At 44.0% G+C, this 21969-nt stretch overlaps 1 protein-coding gene across 1 annotated transcript in view; it reads right to left on the reverse strand.

Moving 5' to 3' along the window:
- The window catches only part of SPG7 (SPG7 matrix AAA peptidase subunit, paraplegin), a 980080-nt gene that overhangs the window by 792553 nt on the left and 165558 nt on the right, over positions 1-21969 (reverse strand). Inside the window, exon 3 of the mRNA XM_069635587.1 lies at positions 17949-18038. Within this exon, the coding sequence (XP_069491688.1) occupies positions 17949-18038 (90 nt within the window). The remainder of the gene's footprint in view (positions 1-17948; positions 18039-21969) is intronic.

Raw genomic sequence — 21969 nt, forward strand, 5'->3', positions numbered from 1 at the left:
AAATGTTAAAACAAAAACAAAAAAACAATCATCTGCATTGCCAAAGCCAAGAGACGGTAAAATTGAAGCAAAGTAATCATAACCTTGATCGCCAAAACGAGGAAGAGGCAATAGTTGGAAAAGACTCCAACAAACATTTTCAAAGCCAAAGACGAGCAAGTGTGCTAGAGAGCCATTGTCAACAATTGCTTAATGTAAAAATGGGAAAACAAGAGTGGCAGGACAGAAGCCCACCTGATAGAAATCATTCAGGAGAGGAGTATAACCTGCATTGCATGTGGTAATCACAAGGGTGGTACAAATAGCACCAATGTGTATCATTTCTTCCCAGAAGAAGTAGTACTTTTTTATTTCGGCAAATAGTTAATTACAAACTTTTGCCAATCACGGTCCTAGAATTCTTTGACACATTCAATATATTAAAATCATTCTAAATATTCCAATTCCTTGAATTTATTAGAAAAATGCATCTCTAAGAACTTGACCAACACACGAGTCAACCCTACATTTGTCCCACTGTAAAGGACCTGCAACCATGCCTGCGCATCAACTCCACATTTTTTAAACAGCGTTTGTACAAGTGCAAGGTCCTATAGGATCTCAACTCGAGGCAAAACAAGATTAGATGTTTCTAGGTTTCCACTTGATCATTACACAGTTTGCATTTGTCAGATCCCGCAGTCAGTCCATATCTACATAAGGTGGACTTTGCATGTAGAATATTTGATCGGAATCTGAGAAACGGGTCTCTGTGACTTGCACTCGGGAACCTTTTCAGGTATGCAGGTGTCACATTTGGCAACGCAAAAAGGTTTTTTGACTGTGTATGCACTTGAGCGTTAGCGCTTTTTAGTTCTGTGACTATCCAGTCGTCAGCCCACAATGTCCTTTTAACAAGTGTAGGATTTTGTTGTAAGATGTCAACAGTCAGAGGCTTGTAGCTTCGCAAAGAGGAGTAGAGATTTCAAGACTACCCTGACCTTTTAGGATGCCGATGTCATGTCTGATTACAGAGAATGGAACAGCATTAGGCAGGCAGGCGCAGGATTTGACTCCAAAACCTACCCTCAAGACGATCCCACACTTCCCATGGCAAGCTAGAGACAGGCTTCTGCAGGATAGATGAGGGCTGGTGTCACCTTTTGATTATAGTAGTCAATTACTGGGATGAGTGCAAACTTTCCATACTTGCGTCCAATTAAGATGCCCTAGGCAGTTAGTTGTTTAACTTTACACTCTAAGTGTTCTTTCCATGGGGTTTCACATGCACTTGTGCTAATCATTGCACCCAAATATTTTATAACCGGCACCAGCCGAATTTTGTGCCAGTTCAGGATCCACCTCGGAGTCTGCAATTTTCGACCTCCTCTGTTCTCCAAAATTAAGATTTTGGACTTACTAGCATTTATTTGTAGTCCATTTTGTTCAACATACTGTTGCAAGATGTCTAGTTTCCTCTGTAGGTCGAGCTGGGTTCGGTCTAGGATAACCAGATCATCGTTATATAGGAGCCCCCTGCCATAATTCCATAATTTTTGGAGAACAGGAAGGTGGGGGATCTAGGAGGTCTCACAGGTCGGCAATGAAGATATTAAATAGCGCAGCAGCTAGGGGGCATCCTTGTTTCAATACCTTAAAGGCTGGGATGCTCCTGGACAAATGAGTTTCTTGATCTAACCTGATTTGCAATGAGGTCCCCGCATACAGGGCCTTAATAACTAACAAGAGATCCACTGGGCATTCCATAGTTATCATTTTCTTCCTCAGGCGCTCTCTGATGATACTGTCTAAGCATACTCCATGTCAATGCATGCCACAATCCCCTCGTAACGTCTTCATCCTTAACAGGATCAGAAGGAGGAGATTTAAATTACAGCCATCTCCCTTGACGAAGCCTGTTTAGACGGGGATCGAAGGCTCCAGATGACTGCACCCACTTATTCAACCGTTTCAGTAGAATCGTAGAAAAGTTCTTGCCTACAACATCTAGTAAGGCCATGGGGAGGTAATTTAAGGCATCAGTCAGGTTGCCCTTTTTAAAAATCGGAAGCACCACAGATTGTTGCCAGGAGGCCGGAACCTGTCCCCTCGACATTATCCTTTTGAACAGGATCTGACAAAAGCCAGCCCATGCATCAACGGCAGCTTTTAGCATTTAGTTTGTTAAGCCATCTGGGCCCGGAGCATGAGGTATGCTAGATCTCGTTATTATTGACAAGATTTCGTCTTTATCAAAATGTATCTTCAATTGATTAACTTGATCAAGGAGGGGGTTGTTCAACTTGGGTGGTGGTTTTACTAAGTAAGTTTCCAGAATGAGACACCAAGGAGCTTTCGGATATTGGATTTAGTGGAACCAGACAAGTACCAAGATTTTCAACATTTAAGAGCTACCACAAATTCCTAGTGTTCTGTGAACCCAAGGCTTGTAGCATTCTCTCAACATTCTGTTGGTACAATGTTGCCCTATGTGAAGCGATCCAGTTCTTGTATTTTAGCTTACGTTTCTTGATCAAGAAGCTTCTTACCACCATTGGAGCAACTTGAAGATCTCCAAGGTATTTCCGAAGGAGACGTTTTTGTGCAGAGACCACTCCATCGAAGGAATGTTTAGGCTTAAAATGGGTTCTGGTGCTCATAGGATGCTGTTCCCTAAATGAGCACAGTACGTGCTCAACTCCTGATTCTTTAAATACCTGCCATGACAATAGCTCCTCCGTTAGCCGTTGGACATCTTGAGGGCTAAAGCGCAGTCTGTTTCGTCCAGCTTCCAGCTCGACCTTTTGATTCCGCAAAACAACTTTCGGTCTGCCAGGCATGAGGCACAACATGATAACAGGATTGTGGTCACTGGATTCAGTAGAGAGGACTCTTAGTTACGACTCTTCACATTGCATTACTTGATACAAAGAAGTAATCTAGGGCGGAGCATTGGTCACAATTATGCCTGTTTTTGGCACCTTCGAGATCTCCTAGCTTGTTCCCATTCAACATCAAAATAGGTCTAGTTTCAGTTTCCTCGAGCCATTGTTGGTATCAGAGTATCTTGGATTTCGGCCCCAGAATGTCGCCCTTTACATTTCTCTTGCTTAATTTTAAGCAGAAATTAAAGAAAATCCCACAAATCAGCTTCCTTCCCTTACCACTCAGAGTGAGCCGACCTAGATGTATGTATACTTAATTCTTTGCATTCTTTAACCAAAACAAAGGGCACTTCACCATGTGGTTATCGAAAAAATACACATTTTTTATTATTTAGCACATGTTATCAATTCAAATATACAATGTTAAAACTACACATCAATTTGTTCCAAACACATACTCAACCACATATTTTTGTGTGTACATAATTCTTCATTTCTACTGAAAGTATAGAAATATATGCTTAGAAAACCTTTCTATGCCTTTCTATGGTGTATTCTCCTCTTAGAACCACCACTCTTATTTATGCCCTTCCCAATTTCTCCGGGCAAAAAGGACTGTGCCAACACTTTCACAAGAATGTGTTTCTAGAACCAACATAGAATTGTATCTTTAAGAATAGGCGAGGCAAATAATCCCTATTGCGTATCCTGTTGGTACTGTCTTCAGGGCACTCGGGCTTAGTTCATGTTCTGGTTTTCACACACTTAAAATTATGCCACAATTTGCAATCTTTCTAAAAAACAAACAAACATTTAAACTTTAAAACATGGTAATTAAAACATTTTTTGTGCAAAGAAAGTACTCCAAAACATCTGTAACAACGTCATCTCTATTACCAATATGGACAGCAGGGATATATTAATACTTAAGTGGTCTAATTATTGTCCACTTTCACACTTTCTCTAACATTAAGCATGATTTACTATCTTCGTTTCATGTGTCTACAATTACACATTCTCCCTTTTGGAAGCTCTATTTCATTAGGCTGACGGTCTCCTGTCAGAGAAGACTCGTTTTACTTTTTCTAAAGGGGGACACTTTTGATGTCATCTTTCCATCAAATGTCCCTCTATGTTTACTTATCACCCGTTTCTAAGCTGAGTCACCTAAATGCTCACCTCTCACTGGGTCTTCAATCTTTTTGCCCCCATCGAGCTGACTCGCATTTACACCGTTCGGGCAGTGTTGCTTCCCGGTTGTGTTCTCTATATCACGGGTAAAGGCAAGAGCATCCCCCCTACTAGTTTACAGCCTAAATCTATAACAGAGGAAATAGGCCTCTATTATTTATCAATGTGTTGACAATAGTCACCTCAACATTCTCTTGTATTGAAATGAAGCTTACCAATGATTAATCTCTACTGCCTTGGAGTTTCCTTTGTTTATATAGGGGGAAACTTCATCTTTGATCACCGTTCGTCGAACCGCTCAAGGGGTGGTCTAGTTAAAAAGAGATAACAATGAAAGGGAACAGGATTAGATTTCCCCTTTATGATGGACGCCTCATTGCAAAATGTATACATCATGCCTATGTCTCACCTCATAGATATGTCTGTAACCTGTTGTACCGCTCGCGATGTATCTGCAACCGGTCGTCCCGCTCGCGATGAACAACTGCTACTCGGCAGTGCAGCGAGCCTACTGTCGGGTTAATCCGTTTTAAGTAGCAGGTGTCGTAATGTCACATGATATGCGCACGTACTCACGTGTTGTAATGTCACGTGATACGCGGCCAACTTCTTATAGGTATATCTTTCCTGCAGAGTGTTGCTGCCACTCTAACGCAGCATAGATGACATAGGGGCTGCAAGTATTCTCACAAAACATGTACTCTGTGAAGAACGGCATGAATACTCTCTTAGGGATATTTTGTGGGAATGGGTGAGCAGCATATACAGTAATCACTGTAACAATATACTATTGGATGGCATGCCCATAGTAAGATGGCCGTGGGTCACGTGTGAATCAGACACACAAGCATACTGCGCATCTCTTGACAACAAAATGACAATTTCTCTTGGAGTTATTCAATGTATAACAATTGTAATTATACAATTATGCTGCATTACAGTGGCAGCAACACTCTGCAGGAAAGATATACCTATAAGAAGTTGGCCGCGTATCACGTGACATTACGACACGGGAGTACGTGCGCATATCATGTGACATTACGACACCTGCTACTTAAGAAGGATTAACCCGACAGTAGGCTCGCTGCACTGCCGAGTAGCAGTTGTTCATCGCGAACGGGACGACCGGTTGCAGATACATCGCGAGCGGTACGACAGGTTACAGACATATCTATGAGGTGAGACATAGGCATGATGTATACATTTAGCAATGAGGCGTCCATCAGAAAGGGGAAATCTAATCCTGTTCCCTTTCATTGTCATCTCTTTTTAACTAGACCACGCCTTGAGCGGTTCGACGAACGGTGATGAAAGATGAAGTTTCCCCCTATATAAATAAAGGAAACTCCAAGGCAGTAGAGATTACCTCATTGGTAAGCTTCATTTCAATACAAGAGAATGTTGAGGTGACTATTGTCAACACATTGATAAATAATAGAGGCCTATTTCTTCTGTTATAGATTAAGGCTGTAAACTAGTAGGGAGACTGCTCTTGCCTTTACCCGTGATATAGAGAACACAACCGGGAAGCAACACTGCCCGAACGGTGTAAATGCGAGTCAGCTCGATCGGGGCAAAAAGATTGAAGACCCAGTGAGAGGTGAGCATTTAGGTGACTCAGCTTAGAAACGGGTGATAAGTAAACAGAGGGACATTTGATCAAAAGATGACATCAAAAGTGTCCCCCTTTAGAAAAAGTAAAACGAGTCTTCTCTGTCAGGAGACCGTCAGCCTAATGAAATAGAGCTTCCAAAAGGGAGAATGTGTAATTGTAGACACATGAAACGAAGATAGTAAATCATGCTTAATGTTAGGGAAAGTGTGAAAGTGGACAATAATGAGACCACTTAAGTATTAATATATCCCTGCTGTCCATATTGGTAATAGAGATGAAGTTGTTACAGTTGTTTTGGAGTACTTTCTTTGCACAAAAATGTTTTTAATTACCATGTTTTAAAGTTTAAATGTTTGTTTTTTAGAAAGATTGCAAATTGTGGCATACTATTAAGTGTGTGAAAACCAGAACATGAACTAAGCCCGAGTGCCCTGAAGACAGTACCAACAGGATACGCAATAGGGATTATTTGCCTCGCCTATTCTTAAAGATACAATTCTATGTTGGTTCTAGAAACACATTCTTGTGAAAGTGTTGGCACAGTCCTTTTTGCCCGGAGAAATTGGGAAGGGCATAAATAAGAGTGGTGGTTCTAAGAGGAGAATACACCATAGAAAGGCATAGAAAAGGTTTTCTAAGCATATATTTCTATGCTTTCAGTAGAAATGAAGAAATATGTACACACAAAAATATGTGGTCGAGTATGTGTTTGGAACAAATTGATGTGTAGTTTTAACATTGTATATTTGAATTGATAACATGTTGTGATAAATATTAAAATGTGTATTTTTTCGATAACCACATGGTGAAGTGCCCTTTGTTTGGGTTAAAGAATGCAAAGAATTAAGTATACATACATCTAGGTCGGCTCACTCTGAGCGGTAAGGGAAGGAAGCTGATTTGTGGGATTTTCTTTAATTTGTGTTTCATTATCTTCACCCACTCAGCCCCTAAAAAGAGGATTACTGTAGCTCACGTAAAACTTGAGATTAATTTTAAGCAGTCAATGTTCAAATCGCCACAGATTATCAACAACGGTTCATTTATGGTTGAGTATATTTTATCAATCGAAGCCATCACAGTATCGACAAATTGTGGTGATTTTGAAAACAAGGGATTCCAATAGAGATTGAAGATCACCAGATGGTCTGAGTTATTGTTAGGCTGATCACAAAGTCTAATAATTATCATCTGGATGTATGGATCTGGTTGGATAACCTGATTAACCTCCAGCTGTAAGATGTTTTTTATAAAGGTCAATAAACCAGCTGAGGGTCTGCCAGCTACGCCTTTTATAGCTTTCTTACAATATGTTGCAAAGCCATGAAGGAAGGGAGATTCAAGGAGCCTGTCATGATGCCTACCCCCGGGCAGCTGGATCAAGCCAATTCGCCCCGGAAGCAGGCATCCGGACATCTGTTTAAACCTCAGAAGCCCCGGCTAGGGGCTATCTGGGTTCAGTCCTGGCGCCTTAGGCGCCAGGCTCATAGTAGAAATCAGTCCTGTCGCCTAAGGCGCCAGGCTCATAGTCATCACTTACCTCAGGCAGACCATGCTGCACATGCATCCAGGCCAACGTGAGACCTGGAGGGACTATTTTTTCCACAAGGACTACACTCGGGTGTGGTTCTAGGGACTTCTTACCTGGGACTACTTTCAAAGCTATTTAAACCACGCCCGATCTTCAACACACGCTTCACGTTATTCTGCATTTAGCAGCGTAACGCTCACCGTGTCAGCAAACCTGCATCCAGCCTTCTGCCACGCCTGCCTCGAACACGGAGCCCCTAGGAGAAAAAGGAAGATGGAAGAAAAAGTTTGATAACAGACTTTAATCTGATTTCTCACCTGATTTCGGATCCTGCATCACTCCGAGCCTGCAGGGACATTCTTCCGGCACGCGTTGCATCCCAGCTACAGCCCCGCTCCATTTTCACCAGCCCACAGAATCTCCGACTCAGCGCTGCCTCCGTCACTTTTTCAGTGATTTTCAACACCTGGGGAAAAGACAAGAAAAAGCAAGGTGAGCCTAAAGAGACTAAAAAGACAATCATAAGACTTACCTGATTATCACCGGAGGCTTTATTCTTCAATATGCCGCATCTAGGAAAAAAGGAAGACAGTGAGCAATTCTCACGCACCTTTACAGGACAGTTTGGGTAATACAGACTCTTACCAGAACGCCGCCAGCAACCTCCAGACAGAATTTGTCGCCACAAATCAACAGGGGAGTACAAGAGTGAACTTTGGACATTTTGAACTCTTTAAAAGACTTGGCAAACTCAGGACTCAATAGTCGTCCAGAACCCCAACCCCTAAAACCAGTGAAGTAACTGATATCTACGCGCACCTGCATGCCACGCAGGATGGAGAGCTCACCAATCAAAAATATAAGGTGAGAGCACGGACTGGGAATATCGAAGGTGGCAAGTGGGGAGAACGGGAGCAGGGAGGGGGGTCTGCATTCACACCCACAGGGCTAAATACCTTTCTCAATCTACAGAAGAATATTTCTACGAGTCAAGCTCACAAGACTGAGGGGGTCCGTCCAGACGGTCATCTTTGCCCTACGCTTTACACTGGTGGAGGCCGCAGGTGTCCGGGTTCGATCTACGCCCCTGTGGGAGCCAGGTGAGCGTAACAGAGCCATTATTCTTGTATGCATACAATCCCCAGGTTAGCTATCGCAAGGGGAAGGCGCTGGAAGAGATGGACGAAGCCCCTACTATTCCAGGAACCGATCTCAAGGGTCCATGGGTCTTCAGTTTTCTGGCTCTAATCATATTTACTGGAGATCAATGCTCTAGTCAGCCAATCCCAAGACTGCCCCCTGTTCAATACAGCATGTTCATTCGGATGTTTACGTGTTAAACTTTTAGATTCTGATGAGACTTTTTATCCTTTAATGCTGATTTTAAAGGATTTGGGGCCATTAAGCATAAATTTGTTTTCATGACCGGGTCACTCGGGCTAGCTAGACGACGACGTTGTTCTGTGCGATTCGGTCTTGTGATGGTACTTCGATGATCAGCCGGCTGTTTATCCGTTGGTACAACTCTGGGGGAGAAAGTACAACAAATTGGCTACACTACTTTTAAATCAAAGCCTAGGGGGGGCGAAGCTCATCTCGCGCATCCATGAGCAAGGCGAATAAGGAAGCAGAGGCCATGTGCAGACAGACTGTTGTTTTCTTTCTCATTCAGGAAATCTACAATCTTAATGTCATTCAGATGTATCAATCTAACCTTTGGGACATGATGGAGTAAAAGCATGACATTCAGTCGGTTTAAGATCAGGCCGTCCTTAGCTCCCAACACTCGCTCTAGGATTACTGGATGGTTTCCAGATTTCCTAGTATGGAATTCAGCGAGAGGTCATGGGAATGTCTGAGAATCTGGTTGTTGCCACTCGCTTTAGCGGCTATCCTAGTTGATTTGGAGGTTGGAGGATCTTGTCTTGACTGTCTAATCATCCGTTCCATCAAAGTTGAAGGATGCGAGAGTCTGGTCGCTGATGTAGATGCATTTGCTAGTCTTTCAGCCAGCGTGAGAAACAGAGAAATAATAATAGGAGCTTAGTTGTGCTGTCAGAGCAGCAGACAGCCTTTTGCTGCTCTTGAGTTTCTGGTTGCTAGGGCAGCCTCTTCATCACAGTCTTCAATTGTTAGGTTTTCAGGAGAGTCCTCCTCAGATGTCGAAAGCTGTAGCAATAGATCGTCAGCAGGTTCCAGGTGATCGGAATCATCCTCTCTTCGAGGAGACATTCTTATAGCTTCTTCTGATTTTCCATCAAAATGTTTATTTTTGGGTCCACAGCTAGAGTCATGGCCATATCGGCTCCCGCTGGGACAGTTTTCAGTTTCTTACAAAGCTCTGTGTACTTAAGTTTTTGTGGAGTTTCGAAGATTGGACATGTTTTTTGTTTTCTTTGTTCGGTTAGTTTTAGCCAGTTTTGCATTTTTAGGTGCCTTCATTTGTGGCTGCAAACTGAAAATTAGTAGTTAGTTACATTTCCTGTTGATTTACTCTCTTCAATCCCTGAAGTAATAGTAACCTCAAACTCCAAGTTTTTGCTTGTGTCATCGTCTATAGGATGATCAGATTCCACAGATGCCGCCTGGTGCATTTGTACAATAGTAAATGTTTGTGGGATATCCGTGGATTGGGTTGGCAAAGCATTTACAATATCCTCATTAGGCCGATGGGTCAGATACATGCCTGCACAGCCACCTTGAATATCACTGCAAGGGTTGATCAGTAATGGCAGCAAATTCAAATGGCACTCAGTAGAGGTCTCCATTATTGGGGGAAAGTTCTTCTGATTTTCGCTGTAGTACTAGGTCTCATACTCCTTCTAGGAAGATTCTTGTATCGGTTCTTGCGTCTTGAGCCAACCCAATTAAAGATTTCAACACTGAACCTTCCAGTTCTTTGTCTCTCCTTCTTTCCCGCTGAGATTCAATGACGGCCTCTATATGAATTAGTTTTGAGTGCATTAGGGCAATTAGGGTTGACTGGTCCTTCTAGTTATCGCTCAAGTTCTCAAAGCTTAAAATATGGTGTCAGCGTTATCGAAACGCCAGAGGTTCTGCTGGTCTGTAGTAGTACAAACTGGGAGCTTGGAATTCTATTATCTCCATCAGTTGAATAGTGCGTAGATCTCATAAGCGATCATTTCTGAGTGGCGGCTTTCCTGCGGTTTGGATCCAAGAGTGGAACTCCGGTTGATTCCGCTTCTGATTCTTTGTCAGATTCATCGCTGGTGCTGGATGGTTGTAGAGGGGTTACACGTACATCTTGGGGTTCGCAGCCATCAATCCTTTGCAAGCAGTTTAGCCGCAGTTGGTAAAATGGTATAAAGTCTGGTTTATTTCTCTGTTGATGTTGCAGGGGAAGCTACCGAGGCTGACTCTCTAGATTTTTTGGTCAGAAAAGAGTGAATAGAATCTATAGACTAGGTCTGAGCACAGGAACTTGCCGCTTCGGTAGCCAGCTTCTAGACATAATGTTAGGTTATCAATATCTTTCGTTAGGCATGCTGCCAAGGTTGAATTAATTTGAAGAGTGCCATTTTCCATTAGTTCATCAGTGGATTTCAAATGACAGAATATCAGAGGTTGGTCTGGAGGGGGTGCCGTAGAGACTTTGCTGCCCTCCATTATTTCTGGGGGCGACTGATTGTCTCCTATCTGCAGACAGTGGTTTGTCACCATTTCAGGACAGTTTATGTCCTTTCTCACATTAAAGGACGGCAAGAGGCTCTAATTTCCAGAATATAGTTCGCGTAGCAAAACACCTAGTTTGCAGTGTGAAGGTTCGCTGCTTTTCATCAATTTCGGAATCTTTCAGTTCAGAATGTAAATGTTCACGGTTTCTGAAATGTTCGGCATCAGAGAGAGGACTCCACCTCGATGGTGGTTGATTCCTTTTACTCGTGATAACTTTTTTTTAATGGCATGTGCCGGTCAGTTCTGGTTTAAATAGTGATGGTTGAAAAATATTCTGCGATTTAAAATGCCATCTCAAGTTCATCGGTCCGCAAAAGAGTGACTTTTTTTTTTAAGTTGGTGATTGCTTTGAGTGGTATAAGCAATGCTCGTATTTAACAAATGCGCTTTGTTGTGTATAATTAACATTTCCAATTAATGTCAGAGCCTCAATTGCCAAGTTTGTTTCCAGGGCAATGTTGTTCGCAGTTGCTGCACACTCACTGTCGCAAGGACCTCAGTTATCATCTGTACATGTTGATTTTAAATCATGCATATTGGTTTGTAATCTTACCGTGGGTGAAGTGCTAATTGCACAATCTTCGCCAGGTCTTAAAGGGGGGTTTATCATTTCCCCTGTCAGTGGCATAGGGGAACAGTGAAGCATTGTACCCGAGAGTGGGTGGCGGTTTGCACATCTCAACATTCTCTGCATTCTTGAAGGAAACTTGACGAGTAGTACCCGACGGCGGTGAAAGTCCAGCCATCACAGATGTTATGTCACTAGAGGAGCCGGGACACAGTCGTGACAGGATTCCTCAGGTCTCGCTGCAGTGACAGCCGTGCTTGACTGAGTCCTCTGTAAACAGCCGGCTGACGGCAGTGGCTACATCTGCTACCCCTACAGCTAACACTCAGCCGAAGCTCTGCATCGGGAGAGGAGAGTGCGAGTGAGGAAGCTCTGCCTTCACAAGCGGACACTGCAGACAGACTTGAGACAGGCAACAACAGCAGACCAACAGGATCACAGCAGAGCCAACACTCAACCAACACTTTTGATGTTGTTGAAAGTAAAAAACTTTACCAAGTGATTTGAATTGAACTTTGCCACAGAAGTACTTGTAATAGTGTTAGAAGCTTTTAGTCCAGGCAGGCGAATATACCAGGGCAAGGACTTTGTAGTAGTAGTCCTGGTAGGTTAGGGGACCAGGAAGAAGCCAGGAAGAAGCCATTAAACCCATTTTATTATTATTTTTATTATTATTTAAAACACTGCTGTTGATACAGATGAATTGTGGAAGTGTTTTGATTCCCAAGAAGAAGACGTTGTGTTGAACTCTTTGCTATAAGTGGTGAGATAAAGACTTGTCGTTAATTGAACTGTTGGTTGATAGCTAAGTGGAAGTCTTTTGGAGCAAAAAGAACTTTATAATCAGAACTTGATTACAGAACAGAACTTTTCTATTCCGATTGGAAATCCTGCTTTGAATCTGGCGAAGGGGATCTGACCCAGGTTACAAGGATATACATTTGTTAGGTCTGTGTTTAACTTCACTCTCATTTCTGTTATATTTGAATTGCCATATATTTCCTTTATGTGTTGGATGTATGTACAAGTGTGAGGGACAGATTCCTTTTACTATATTGTTACCTTTGGTTTATTTTGATAGGCAGGGAATACTCATTAGGTTAGTCCTAGTGAGACGTTTATCCAACCATTTTGAGTTAATAAAATGGCATCTTGTGAAAAACCCTTACCAAGTTGTCCGCCTGACATTTCTGAACCCTCACAGACCAGACGGTCTACGTTCTTGTGATCAGACCAGTGCTTCTTCCCTTCGGCCTCACAGTTGGGCTGGCCTCTCACAGACCTAAAATGGACTATCGCAGCGCGCCGCCTGGACCGCAGCACACCCTTTCTTCATGCCCTCACAAGAGTTCAAAACTCTGGGGATCCAGAGGCTCCTGGCTTCCCAGGAACAGACTCAATTTAATCCCTCTTTTATTTCCTTTTTATCCCTGGGACTCTACGTCGGTGCCGCGTCAACACATGCAAATAATGTCTCTTTGGTTTTCCGCATGCCTCCGGTGAGCCACCTCGTGCCAATTCTTAAGAGCGGATTACTATTCATGGTTTTTGTGTTCTTCCCCGTCCCAGAATGCTCTGTTCTAACAATATCCCATGTGCTACAAAGATACATGAGCTTACTCTCGTTGACATAGCTCGGTACGGAAGGGGGGGCTAAGGAATGTTGGGGAGTGACGTGGCTCAGTAGGTGTACCCTAGGTGATCGTCCTTGTCCCCAGAAGGGGAGTCCCTCCCCATGAGGTCCTCCCGCATTAAACCACCCCAAGAGGCGCTACTGGGTAGTGGCGGTTCCTCACCATCCTCATGGAAAAGGGCCCCCCCTTGGGGAGAAGTGTCGACGTCCTGTGAGATCAGACAACTCCATCACTTTGAGAACTTGTCAGTGGGCAGAGACAAAGTGACGATTTATGAGGCAGGGAGGGCAAAAAAAGAAACCTGCCCAAGGTCTTCTGATTCTTCCGTTGAGTGCTTGGAGACCTGTCATGCTGCTTCGCTTTGCACTCCTGAAAGCCTTGGATACCAGAGAAAGATCTGGACAGAGATTCCACTCTATAGGTCGATGGCTTGGCTAATGCCAGCATGGTTAAAACGGTGTGATTTGGCCGTAAGCATGCTTCACCTTCTTCTTGGCCAGCTCTTCGTCTGTGGATCTACGGAAAAGATTGTTACCATCAAATGGGAAGCCCAACACCTTATCAAGGAATTCCTTCGTAAACTTAGTGGCATGAAGCAATGACTTCTTGCATGTATCCGCCTCAATAGCAACTGCTCTTGAAGAAGTATCAACATGATGGGCAGCTGCCTCCAGAAGATCCTGAGCGATCATTCGGGCATCAGACAGGCATCCCTTAAACTGTTCCAAATGCTCTGGGGGTATGAACTTTTCAAATTCCACCAGATCCTTCCATAGCCTCCTGTTCGCTGCGGCTAAAATCGATGTTGCATTCGCCCTACTCAACTAAAGAGTGGAATATGCGAAGATCTTTTTTCCAAGGGCTTCCAGAGCCTGATCTTCCTTGCTCAAAATCTGAGAGGAGGAAGACACAGAGGGTGGCCTTGAAATCATAGTGGCCGCTGCCACTACAGAGGAAGACGGTAGAGGTCAAGATGACAGGGTAACTGCCTTGGATTGGAGCAAGATGTTGCTTACATCGATTTTCCTGTTTAAGAGGGTCCCAGTGTGAGGCTTCATCCAAGCTGTTCTTGAATCCGCAAGAACATCTCTCTGCAGACTCGCACCCGTTCCTTCCAATTTTATGATCTATTGAGCTCAAGCCGAAACCCCTGTCTCAGATGGAGGAGGCTTTGGGACAGGAATATCCAGAAAAGCCATAAAATCTTTGACCCTGTCATTGAAGTCTCTCGCCGGCGGGTCATCGGGATCATTGGGGCCATCCACTAATGATGGACCTGAAACCTGGGGCTGTGGCATCAAATGCAGCCCAGAGGTCAGAGGAGGAGGTGGAGGCACTTCTGACGCCTTGGGTAGGAGTGGCACCGGCACCACCGGCAAGTGGGGGTCCTGAGGTTTAGGAAAAGTCTCCCGAAACCGGTCCTTCATAGGATCACAATGCATTAATGTCTGAAACCTAATGAAGAAAGAATTCTCAGATGATCTATGGTGTAGGTGAGGCAACGATCTTGGAGGAAGCGCAGGCTTCGCCCATAAATTTGTCGAGAATGGCTGCCAAGTTGGTCTTGACAAACATGGATCCACATAATGAAGTGACGAAGAAGTCATATGCAGGGACAGAGTAGGAGGCAGTGAAGTATGAGTAGGAGCGGACCACTCTACTCAGGGAGCAAAAGGATTGTGTTCAAACAGAACACTGTGTGGAGCTGCAAACTGATTGCGGCCCAAAGAGCACAGGTATGGGTGTAGGCAGATTTTTGACCGCTGTGACGATCTTTCAGCTGGTGTCACTTCTCACTAAAGGAGAATCCCTTCCCATGAGGCTAGTGAGGTGAGGCCGCTAAGCAATAGTCCCCCTACGGGGGTGGTAACACATGTGAGGATCTCATGGGGAGGTACTCCTCTCCTGGGGATAAGGATGCAATTGGGAGGCACAACCACTGTGAAATCCCACCATGTAGGTTGACGATAACGTCCAAATCTATCAACATAAGATCACTTCCAAAACTATGTATTTTAGTGAAATATCGAACCCATTTGATGAAAAAATTACTGAGACCAAGAAGCGCTCAAAAACACTACATTGGAGCAAGATGAAAGGCTAGAGCAACGGATGTCAAATGGAAGGACGCTAAGGCGAGGCTGCTCCCACCATTAAAACTGAACAGCAAAGACAGACTGTGTTCTTTGTCATCCTCTGACCCCGTCCGGCAATGGCCCATGCAGTTCTGGCAAGATGGAAGCGGTGATACGACCAAGGAGGCTGCATTGAAACCTGCAGATCTGGTGCAGGGCTTCAGGAGACAGCAGCAAGGGTTGTCTCCAAGGCTTAGAAGAGAAATAGCAGGAGGCCCGAGAAGGGTCTTGTGAGTCGGTTGGGAACCGGCGTGATAGACTTGCAGAGATTGAGAGGTGGTGGCACAACCTGTAGTGGGGTGCCCATTTGGTCCGACAATGGTGCTGAGACCGCCTACCACAGCCAAACGCAATACCGCATATCAGGAGAGAGCGATAGATTGTGGTGGAGGCATAAACTGTCACAGTGGGACCAAGGGGTCCAACAGCTACGCTGAGGCGCGCCACAAAAACTCGAGATGAAGAGAGATGGAGAACTACTAAAGGAAGAAGTTGAACTAAGAAGTGTGAACCTGTGGCGAAACCAGTGAAGAGTTCCCTGGGAGAAGGTAACAGGAACATGTACAAGTTTGGGATGGGGTCAGGAAGTTACGAGACTAAACCATAAAGAAATAGAGAAAACTCTAAACCATTTTGTGATACAGTTCCCAGGTCAGTTCCACAAGAGGGTGGTGCTGGGACATCTAGGAGGGATTTCAGGAACAGCTTCATCGTCCCAATGGGGACGGATGAAGAATTGGACAAAACCTAGGAATTGCGAAAACCTCCCAAAGGGAGCTGCAAACCTAATTGAGAACTGTGAGACATTGGGGAACCAGCTAGGAGAGAGGAGTCACTTTCATAGCCCCACAAGAACTTTATGCAACTGTTTATTTTCTGTTGAGTTACGGAGAACCCAGACCTTTTGTGGAACTTTTGCTTTGAACAACCTGAGAGGGGTTTGGACGCTTTACATCCAGGAGAAGGGAGTCATTCTCCTTGATTACGAACAGTAGCTAGACTTCATGGTGTTTTATTGTAGTGACAGCGATAGAGTAGAAGCCACTGCATCTTTCTTGCTTACGCGTGTACTTGCTTGTGTGAAAACACACACCAGCTTGCTGCTTGCTTTTCACTCACTGGTTGCGTTTGCTTGGCTCCCCATGTGATCAGCTTCTTCTCCCCAGGTCAGAGTCTCACCAGCTGCTGCTCAAACAGTCCTGGGCTTCCTTCTTAGCCCAGGGGAACAAGCATTTTCTAAGCCCCCGCTGCGGAAGGGAATTACAAACCTCCTGGTTCCCTTCTGCAGACTCCTCTGGATTTTAGAAGGCACAGCTCCCTTGCTACACTTCCTCTGGCTGCCTCTGCTTGCATCCCCTCAGCACATCGTCCTCTTCCACAGGTACTCGGACGGGCTTCCCTGGTTATTCTCCCTCGAACTCCGTGCAACTCCTGTTTTTATACACATCGGAGTGCTTAATAGGTTTCAGGTGTAAGCTAAAGTTTGCCCAGCCTGTCTTGCCTGAACATAATTAAGTGAGTCCCTGGGACATGCCTGACCTTTGGGCCTCTTCTTCCTATCAGTACTTGAATGGTAATGGGAGATAATCTTCACAGCTCCTAGTGGCCTCCTCTTTGTCCCAGTATTCCTATGCATTTCAAGGCGAGCGTAAAGTGGAACATTTTAGCAAGGACAAATAAAGGTCGGGGAAAGCTTAGGTGGATCATCTTGAGGATAAGGGGGATACCATGTCTCGCCCAAAGGCACCTCACTCCCAATCCCCAAGGGTCCTTTACTCAGGTGATCCTCCCTCACTTGTCTGCCCCCAGGGCCAGGATCCAACTGTGATGGCCTTCCCCTGGCAACCTGCATAGAGCATTCCAGGGGATTAGGAGTGAGAATACCTTCAGGTTTCTCAAAGTCGCTAGAAAAGCTCTGGTCGCATAGGACAGAATGTCTCACAAGTGTAGAGGAAAGCTAGATGTGGCGTAGAAGTATAATTCATTAAAGGTTTAAGGGGTACATGCATCCCGATCTTTGCAAAAATACACTTTATTCATAATGATTTAAAAAAAACAAAAACACTGTTTAAAAAGCAGAACGAAGGATACAAAAACTAATAAACATAACAGCACATTCCACTGCTCATTCGTATAACATGCCTTAATTCATTTGGCATCTCATTTAGTGCAATCTTATGATTACATAGTAACTACACATTGAAACCCTATTCGTGTTTCCAAAGCGTTGACGCACGGTTTCAAACCCCTAAAGAGCTAATGGTATCATTGTTCCCTATTTTTCATATGGCCTTTATCTGGACAGATAACAAATTTCTCCTTCAACATTAATGGTTCCCGTATGTTTTCACTGTTCAAATGGTGTCCTTCTATTCAGGGTTGGTAATCTACAAAAGAGACAACAAAGCTTGCACCCTTGTCTTTTTCGTTCAGGGTCATTCAAAAGCTGGGGAGACCTATTCATATATCCAGCATCAAAGCACATATTAAAGAACAAAAGATCCAGGTCCAGGTGAGAGACTGCATCCATGCATTGATACTACACCATGAAGATTAATGACAAATGCATATTGGCATCCACCATATTTCACACATCTAGGCACTGCTGCTAATACAGTAAACAGTAAGGAAACCAACAATCACCAAGACTTCAAATGGCAATTGATAATCTAAAAATAATGATGGGTACTGTCATTGCAAAGAATGATGCTCACCTTCATCCTCTTCTGGAGACTTCCCTTTGGCCCCTTCATTTTTATTACTATTTTTCTGAGACCGAGTACTATTGAAATAGTAAGTGCCACCTGCAAATATATACAAAAAGACATTTATATTCAGAATATGCAGAGAACAAACAAACACAATGAAAGTGAAATATCAGTATACAGGAATATTTCACTTGTTTCAGTTTGCTCTCTAAACTGTTGTCTTTATGTTGCATCATTCCATAATATCATATTTCTTTTGCTTGGCTGTTTATTATAACCTTTTCTGTCTAGCTTGGACACTAGAACAAATGAATTAACATCTATAAATGTCATTAGGAGACCGAATCAGTTAGGATTGCCTGTATACCTGATCGGGCCATAATTGTTAGAACTGGTGGTACATTAATGAATAGCCCAGCATAGCATTACATTGTTGGTGTTAAATAATGCTGGTGCTGCTTGCTCTTTGAGGTCTGAGCACTGGGAGGTGTCACATGGTCTGGACACTTGAACAATAGACTTAAGAATTTGAATGTTTATCTAAAAAGTTACCAATCATGTCAGGAAGGAGGTGACTAACCTCAGGTTACCGTTAAGACTGGACCTTTTCCACAAGGTTCAGATCAGGTGGTTAAGACTTTGCTTCCAAAGTTGAACAAGGCATTTTCCAAGGGTAGTCAATGCTACCTTTTGTGAGTCTTATCTTAAGATTCTTTTTCCTTCTAGTCAGCACTATATATACATGTTGGGATCTTGGGGGTGGGAGCAAGGTGCTGTGAGAGGGTTAGACGAGCAGGGGACAACATTGGAATTCATGCAGCAGGAACTGGAAGTAGCTCCTGGGTGTTGTGAAGGCATCATGAAGTGAAGGCATCATGAAGTAAGACACACACAACATATTCAACTTTCTAAGTAAATGGTTTATTTTTCTTAAATGTCAGGATGGAGTAAGGCCTAACTTGCCCTATGCTAAGGTGGGATTGCCCTACCTAAAGAACACTAAGTATGTGTCAATAAATTCAACTCAAAAGTCTGTCTGTGTCCAAAACCTATACTTACCCTCGCAACTAAATATGTACAAAGTTTAGGGATGCCCGCAGCAAAAGAAATACTGTTCAAAATAAAGTTCAGAGCGTCTTCCAGCTCCTGGCAGGTTCCTCTTCCCCAAGTTCAGAACAGTTCCTTGGGTTTCCCCTCCCCGAGGGTTCAACACACTTCACAATATCTCAAGGTTCCCTTCCCCAAGAAGTCAGCTCTTCCAGCTTCAAAGCTGTAATCAATTAAAAGAATCTACTGGCTTTCAAAATAGCTCCAGTTTAACTAATTAATCATCCAGGCTTTTCAATAGTTCACATAGGTTGCTCCTTTTACTCCATTTATAATTCTCTTCAGCAACTGCTGCAAAATACATGCTTCTCTACATTTGCTTTCCTTGGCTCTTTTCAAGCATGGGTCACTCGGTCTAGGCGCAGTTGTCAGACCATGTGGTCCATCCATTACAGTTCACGCAAACAGTAACTCTAGGCATGTTGTAATGCTTCTGTATTCTTCAGGTTTTCACCCACACAGATTTTCTCTCTCTGAACCTGTGTTGTTGGCCAGTACTTATTTCTGATTCGCCTTGGCAGGCTCTTGGCTTTGCTACAACATGCATCTCATACAACTCACTCAGTGGTGCTCACCCTTTTCCACCATCTCTATTTCACTTTATTCATAAGTGCTCATCACTTACTTTTATCCCATGCTGCATTCAAATATGCTCATAGCATATTTCAGTTAATTTGGTATTCAATATTGTTCGTTGCACTCTCAAAAGTACTTATTATACTCTGCAGCTTGTTTGGCATTCAAAAACTCTTGGTTTACTCTTCCATATGTGAGAAACCAGAGGGTGTCTCACCCGCTAGTCCCCAGTGATTGATCTCTCAGGTGGCCAGGGCACGGCCATCTCCTTTGGATCCATACCCTAGGGGTGGACCAGTGTGGCAGGGGTGAGGCATCTTCGGGGAGTGGGGGTGAGACAGCCTATAGTGAGACGCAGTATTCCCCCCTTTTTTGTTCATCCACCCAATCATATTTTGTAGGAATTTCCAAAGTCCCAACTCCGCCGCCCCTTTTTACACAACCATTGGGCCTAGGAAGAGGGTGACAGAGTAACCAGATTAACTCTCTCACAACGTACGGAACATGTCCCATTAATCGTGTCAGGCAAAGTCAGGCGCTTTACACTAAGTGCAAGCAGAACATCTAGGACAAAGACACACCTACTGGAGCAGAGCAACGGATCAAGGGATGAGAGCAGTGGGCCGAAAACCCAAAGGGTTCCCTACTGAAGGTCGTTGCCTCCGACAGACAGCAAAAGATACGTTGAAAAGGCCAGATCCCACAAGTGAAGATTGCATAGTGTTTCAAGAATGCCAGCGAACCTTCCGGGTAAACGGCAGAGTTGCGGAGGCGACGCCAAGCCTGTGGTACTAACCTTGACTCTTGAATTGGAAATAACAAAACAAGAAAGAAGCGTACACAGCTGGTGAGTTGGCAAACAACCTGAGAAACCGGTGTGTGTGAAAGTGAAAGAAGTAGCAACAACATATCACAAGTGAAGGCGGCACGCATGTGGAGGAGACGCGAAGAAAGGCAGACAAGTGAATGAACTTTGAAGTAAAAGGCAGCAGTGCGATCAGTGATACTAAGTAACAGAGTGGTCCAGCGAAAGGAAGTAGCCCATTCGAAAGTCTCAGTGAAAGGTACATTGTTTGAAACTATAAAGCGAACAAACACCAAAAGTGAATTAAATGAAAGTAAACGTGAACTTTGGTTCAAAGTTGTCCTGCAGTGGTCTATAAAGAGAGCCACGCACATTCTTAAGTCTTCGACATCTGAGAAGGGACCGAGCACGTTCGAGGGAGATCCGAAGTACAATAAGCTTGGCGAAGGGAGCACCCCCCAACCCCCCAACAACTGACAATTTTGTGTTGAACTGTAACGTGAGAGGTCTGAGCCCAACAGAGGGGGGCCTACTTGAACTGTGTGCTGTAAGGTCTGAGTCCAAGGAGAGGGGGACCGTGAGGTTTAACATGAGGAGGAGAGCTTGTTCAACTACCTTTATTCTTTTGAACACTGATTTTTCCTTTGCATATATTTATCCTTTTTAAATGTTAAAGGTATTTGTACCGCGCACCGTCACCAACGGAATTGGTCCCCAGGTGCTCTGGCGGATCTGTAAACGATAAGGTGGGATGGGTTAGTAAGGTGAAGAGGGAGTAGGATAGTGAGAGTAGTGGTCTTCTGTTGGCAGCTTCAACTCGGTATACACCGGGTGCTGAGCTTTGGTGTGGGTATTGGATCGGTGTCAGTCTGCGTGTGCAGTTGCTCCGGCTTATGTGTTGTTGCAATGTTGTGAAGTGCGTGCGGCTTGTTGTGCGAGAGATGGTTGTGTGAGTTTTTTTAGTGAGATAAGTATGCAGAGTTTGAGCTTATATTGGTTAGTAAGTTACCTGACCTTTAGTATGCTAACATTCACAATTTTGTCTAAGTGTGGCACTTCACAATCCTATCCAGATGCAGCGCAGGCCAATGTTTAGAATTCCATCCAGGTGCGGGCATGCCAACATTTACAATCCCACACTTTTTTTTTGTTTACAATAGATAGGGCCGGCATTTAGTTTTGTTAGCACAGGCCATTTTGATTTGTCGGACGCCACTAGGACTGTTTTCTTTATCGTTTAATGGTTGTGACTACTACCATCTTAGTTATAGGGCAAATTCGGATTTTCTCCGACCCCAACATTTTCAATAAAGGTTTTACAAATTGTATCCATTGTGTCAGTGTCATATTTGTGATACCATGCCTTCCCTACACATAGCAATCATAATGCTTTTCAGTTTGTTCGGCATTCAGACATGCCTGTTTCCACCAGAGCGCCCCGGTACAGGTTTTCCCTTCTTTAAACTCACCGCTATGCGGCCAATCCTCTGGGTGTCTCGGTTCCGCTTCCCTGCTTCTTTTTGCTCGCGGGCACCACAG

The sequence above is a fragment of the Ambystoma mexicanum genome, chromosome 1q (genome assembly GCF_040938575.1).
Source record: "Ambystoma mexicanum isolate Mex_15411 chromosome 1q, UKY_AmexF1_1, whole genome shotgun sequence".
In the NCBI taxonomy this organism is placed as follows: domain Eukaryota; kingdom Metazoa; phylum Chordata; class Amphibia; order Caudata; family Ambystomatidae; genus Ambystoma; species Ambystoma mexicanum.